The sequence below is a fragment of the Phragmites australis genome, chromosome 15 (genome assembly GCF_958298935.1).
Source record: "Phragmites australis chromosome 15, lpPhrAust1.1, whole genome shotgun sequence".
NCBI lineage: Eukaryota > Viridiplantae > Streptophyta > Magnoliopsida > Poales > Poaceae > Phragmites > Phragmites australis.
In genome coordinates this window covers 23651030-23655689 of record NC_084935.1, presented here as the reverse complement: position 1 = coordinate 23655689, position 4660 = coordinate 23651030, and the positions used below count along the sequence as shown (strand labels likewise).

Here is a 4660-nt window from a genome sequence, read left to right as displayed (position 1 = left end):
GGATATAATAGAGAGTCAAGAGGAGATTCTCGAGAAGCAAGACGACTTGCTCATTATTGAAAAGTAGAGAAACCTTAAACTCGAGGAGTTCCTTACTAAAAAAAAGTAGAAAGTTGATAATTTGTTCAAAAATCTAGATTTGAAAAATATCTCAATTGCCAGTTTTGAGAATAGCAACTCTATACTTCCAGAGAAATTCTCATGTTTAGATAAAATTCATAAGACTTCATATATCAGAGCATGACTTTTATAAGGAGAAATACAAATAAAAAACAAATGTCACTAGCAGTGAAGTGATCCTCTTTAGTAGTCCATGGTTAAAAGTAAACCAAAAAATAGTATGGGGTTATCCAGACAACCAAAAATCCTTAAGGAAGTAAAATATTTTTTCTGAAAAATAAATGGCGTCTATAAAAAGAATAGAGGTCTTTGTTCTATTGCTTTTTTTTTATGTACGTGACAGATAAATAGTTAGCGTTCTACATGAAAATGCTAATAGTTCATGTAATTCAGGAGCTTATATTAGGAGGAGTTTTTTAGATTTATTGCTACACCCCCACGGCAAGGTAATGTCAATGCGGCTCGTGTATGCGCTAAACAGCATGCCTCTATGGTCTTGCAGAGGTGCGAGTGGCTCCTAGATATATGCACTTATGTTTTTCAAGCTCATACGTGTAATCCCGCTATAATAAAAATTGCTGTGGTCTAAAAGAAATAAATGACGACGTACCTCTGCAAGACCATAGAGGCAAGCTCATACGTGTAATCCCGCTATAATAAAAATTGCTGTGGTCTAAAATAAATAAATGACGACGTACCTCTGCGAGACCATAGAGGCATGCTGTTTAGCAAGCTCATACGTGTATGCCTTGGGCCACCACAGTGAAACACGTACCCGACACATGAGACACTTCGCATGAATGAAGACGTGGATGCATACCAACGTAACAGTGTAGCACTGTAGCATATATCATGGATTGGTCCCTGGATTTGGTACACAATGACGATGTATGCAGTTTGAGTCGTCTGTGTCGCCGTTGATGGAGAGCTTAAGGTCCTACTAGTAGCTTCAATCAGCAAACTGAGGTAGGTTTAATCGGATTTCCTCGTCGCGTGGCCATGCCGAGTCACGTCCTGTTAGTGACTTATTAGAACTAGATGGGAATCTAGCTAGAACTGGAAGCAGCATGCATGGAAAGCTGGATGTGTGCACGCCATGGCAAAGAGAAACATACGTAAGTCCTCAATTTTATATTTAAAATTAAAAAAAATCATATTTTTGAAGGCTATAGACATCTTTTTACAGAGCAGCTAAAAACTATTTGAAACTGTAGAAGTTGATATTCTAAAAATTTTAATCAAAATTACGACATTACTTCTACACGAACTCACCGACCATTTGCAATGCAACCTCTCCGCGAGAAGCAAGGAGTGGGGAGCCCTCCCCCCCCCCCCCCTTTTGATCTCGTAGCAGTAGTAGCTTTTACCCTAAATAAGTCTCGAGGTTACCCAAAGTGGTGGTTATGTTAAAACTTCTATTGCCTTCGCTAGGGTGGCCGCCATCACCATTGCTAACCTCTATGGACCTCCAATTGGCAACAACCTCCCCACCAGAGAGGATCTTCCCTCCCTTGGAGTTCATCCAGTCACGTTGACCATTGGTACCCTCATTACCTCCCTGTCGGTTACCGCTACTTCCAGACCGCGACGATGTCGCCACTGGATTCCATGTGGGTCATAGGTGAGTTTCAATAAATCGTCTACTCTTGGTGGGATGTTAGTTATGCTCCTTCTATTTGCAAATGGGAGGGAGCTTCTTATCGTCGCCTTTGTGAGTTTTGGTTACAGGTCGTTAACATCATCGCTGGCTACCATGGATGTTGTTGTTGGACCTCCAAAGTCCAAAATCAGTCATTCCGAAGAAGGAGGTGTCAAATTTGATATTCTTGTGCTGCAGCCAACGATGGAAGTGCCGATCTACCACCATGGTGTTCGATGTGCTTCGGAGTCGGCTCCGGGACATTGGATCTTACGGCTTATTCAAAGTTTGGGGTTGCTCAAACATTTTAGTATGAGTATTGATTTGTGGCTTTGGAATCCTGCATTGCTCTATCCAACCAAGGCGATGTGAAGGGTGGTAGAGATCATCGGAGATGCGAACGAGCGAGAAGGGCCGTGTAGCATTTTCTTTGTAATTTCTTTGTTTTCTAGGGTACTTCGTGTAATTTGGGTATGTACTATGCTACAATATTAATATAATACTTTCCCTTTGGAAACAAACTTAAATATTATTTTATTAATCTAAATTGTCAGAAAGTGTGCAGCAAAATAATATCAATTTTTTTAAACTAGAAAAATATCAATTACTGCAACAAATATTAGACCATTACTAGTGTGGAACTGTGGAGCGTTGGCGTAGGCAGTGAGTGATATTAGGCCTGATAGCTGTTCAATGCAGCCTGGCCCAACATTTCTCTTGTAAAGGTGAACGCCTCGGGCCCAAGCAGCAGAATTCGACCCAACCCAAAATGAACGAGCACGGTTCGACCACAGATACGTAACACGTCTGCGTCTTCAAACATACACGTGTCCCCACCAACGGCTCTCTGCCGCCTCCCCCAATCCCCAACGGTCGATCACCCCACAAATCCCCCCCCCCCCCCGATGAATCACACGCGCAACACATAGTAGAGAGAGAAGACATGGCGAGGAGAACGGCGGCCAAAGGCACCAGGAGGCCAAGAAAACCCTCGCCTTCGGCGGCTGCCGCGGCCGGCGGTGGCGCGGAAAACGTGCCGCTGCCGCCGGCCAAGGGACAGGTATCCGACGGCGGAGGCGGCGGCGGGTTCTTCTGCTGCTACCTGCTCCGCTCCCTGTGCCCGCGCAGCAAGGGCCGCACCTACATCGGGTTCACGGTGAACCCGCGCCGCCGCCTCCGGCAGCACAACGGCGAGATCCGGAGCGGCGCGTGGAAGACCCGGCGCGGCCGGCCCTGGGAGATGCTGCTCTGCATCCACGGGTTCACCTCCAACGTCGCCGCCCTCCAGGTATGCGACGCCTCACCCCCGTCCGATCTTTGCTTGCATCTCCTGTTCGTAAATCGTCTTCTTGAACCAATGAGATCCCAAAAGATAATCTTTGCTGGATCATGGATGCGCTTGCTCTGTCTTTGCTGACCTGAGGAGCCCTGTTTCCTGGTCTGTGCAGTTCGAGTGGGCGTGGCAGCACCCTACGGAGTCGCTGGCCGTGCGCAAGGCCGCCTCCAGCTTCAAATCGCTCGGTGGCGTCGGCAACAAGGTCAAGCTCGCATACACCATGCTCAACCTCCCCTCATGGGAAAAGTAAGTAAAGCCCCTTCCTTCGTGTTTCATCCTTCCTTTTATCCCCATTCTTCTGGTGTACACTTGTCTCTGCATTTCTTTTTTTTTTCAGTCATGGATTCTTGTTGACGTGAAATGCGATTTACTGTGTCATCAGCTTGAACCTGACGGTGAATTTCTTCTCCTCGAAGAACAACAAGTTCACCGCCGGCTGTCCGTCGCTGCCGAGCCACATGAAGACGGTCGTCTGCCCGATGGAGGATCTGCAGTGCTACGTCGAGGGCCCCTCCTCGTCTGAGGAGGACAACATCAACGACGACCCTCAAGGCCATCAAGAACCCGATGCACCCCACGGAGACGAACACACTGAACATTCTTGGCAGCAGATAACCTCTGAACTGCAGCCAATGGATGAGCAAATCAGAAATGCAGAGGACGACATGGACTCCGTTGGTGATTTTGCTCCAATGGAATGGGGTGGAGTCCTCGGTACGACAGAACTGGACTGGTCAAGAACATCGCCTCAATGTTCCTTGAGCCCGGGCGATGACCATGGCGGAATAGCCGTGGACAATGAGCCAGGGCAGGTGTCCCCATTGTTAATGTTTGGTGCTGGTTCAGATGATGGTGATGGCCATCTCTTCCATGACAGGGATGTTGTAAACCTGGTTACCCCAACCCCAGTAGGCCGGCTGCGGAGAAGAGACTGCGTCGCCAGAATTTGCCCCAAGATTATTGATCTGACGGCTTCCCCTGTTGTCATTCAGTTGTAGCGCCTTGCTGCATTCCAGTGTACTGAATCTTGAAATACTCACACTTTGCACTGTCATATCATGAATAAGCTGAGAGTGTGAGATAGATAAACTCAACACAGCAAATAGAACATTCTTGTATGGTAGTGTTGCAAAGTATATTTATTCAGATGAATGGATGTATCTGTCATATTTTTCAATCAAGATGAGGTTGTATTACAGAAAAGGAAAATTGCCATATGGATCATTTGTGTTGGCTGGCAGCACGCGACGGAGTCGCTGTGCAAGGTTGGTGCTAGTTCAGATGGTGGTGACGACTATTTCTTCCTGGTGACCCCATCCCCAATTGGCCGGTTGCGGAGAGGAGAATGTTCCTCACGACCGCCCCTGTCGTCATTGAATCGTAACACAGGGAAAGAACATTCTTCCATAGCAGTCTTATGGATTATTTTGACAGGTATTTCCTCGCTCGCTTTATTTGTTGGTTGGGGGGGGGGGGGGGAGTTGAATTTGGCAAGAAGGTAGTGCTTACCGGCGAGCTGTCATATTCTCTGACTGACGAGGTTGAGGGTTGGAGTTAGGGTTCGA

At 47.0% G+C, this 4660-nt stretch overlaps 1 protein-coding gene across 1 annotated transcript; it reads left to right on the top strand.

Annotated features, from left to right (window-relative positions):
* The first annotated feature begins 2668 nt into the window (after nucleotides 1-2668).
* LOC133892044 (structure-specific endonuclease subunit slx1-like) lies at nucleotides 2669-4276 on the top strand. Its single transcript, XM_062332783.1, has 3 exons — nucleotides 2669-3047; nucleotides 3208-3341; nucleotides 3478-4276. Exons 1-3 carry the CDS (start codon nucleotides 2703-2705, stop codon nucleotides 4091-4093), a joined length of 1095 nt encoding a protein of 364 aa, XP_062188767.1. The 5' UTR covers nucleotides 2669-2702; the 3' UTR covers nucleotides 4094-4276.
* The last annotated feature ends 384 nt before the right edge of the window (nucleotides 4277-4660 follow it).

Excerpts from the sequence above, each read along its gene's own strand:
- LOC133892044 (XM_062332783.1), top strand. The coding sequence starts at position 2,703 with ATGGCGAGGAGAACGGCGGCCAAAGGCACCAGGAGGCCAAGAAAACCC. Across the intron at positions 3,048-3,207 it reads CCAACGTCGCCGCCCTCCAG|TTCGAGTGGGCGTGGCAGCA; the intron begins GTATGCGACGCC and ends TGGTCTGTGCAG. Across the intron at positions 3,342-3,477 it reads AACCTCCCCTCATGGGAAAA|CTTGAACCTGACGGTGAATT; the intron begins GTAAGTAAAGCC and ends CTGTGTCATCAG.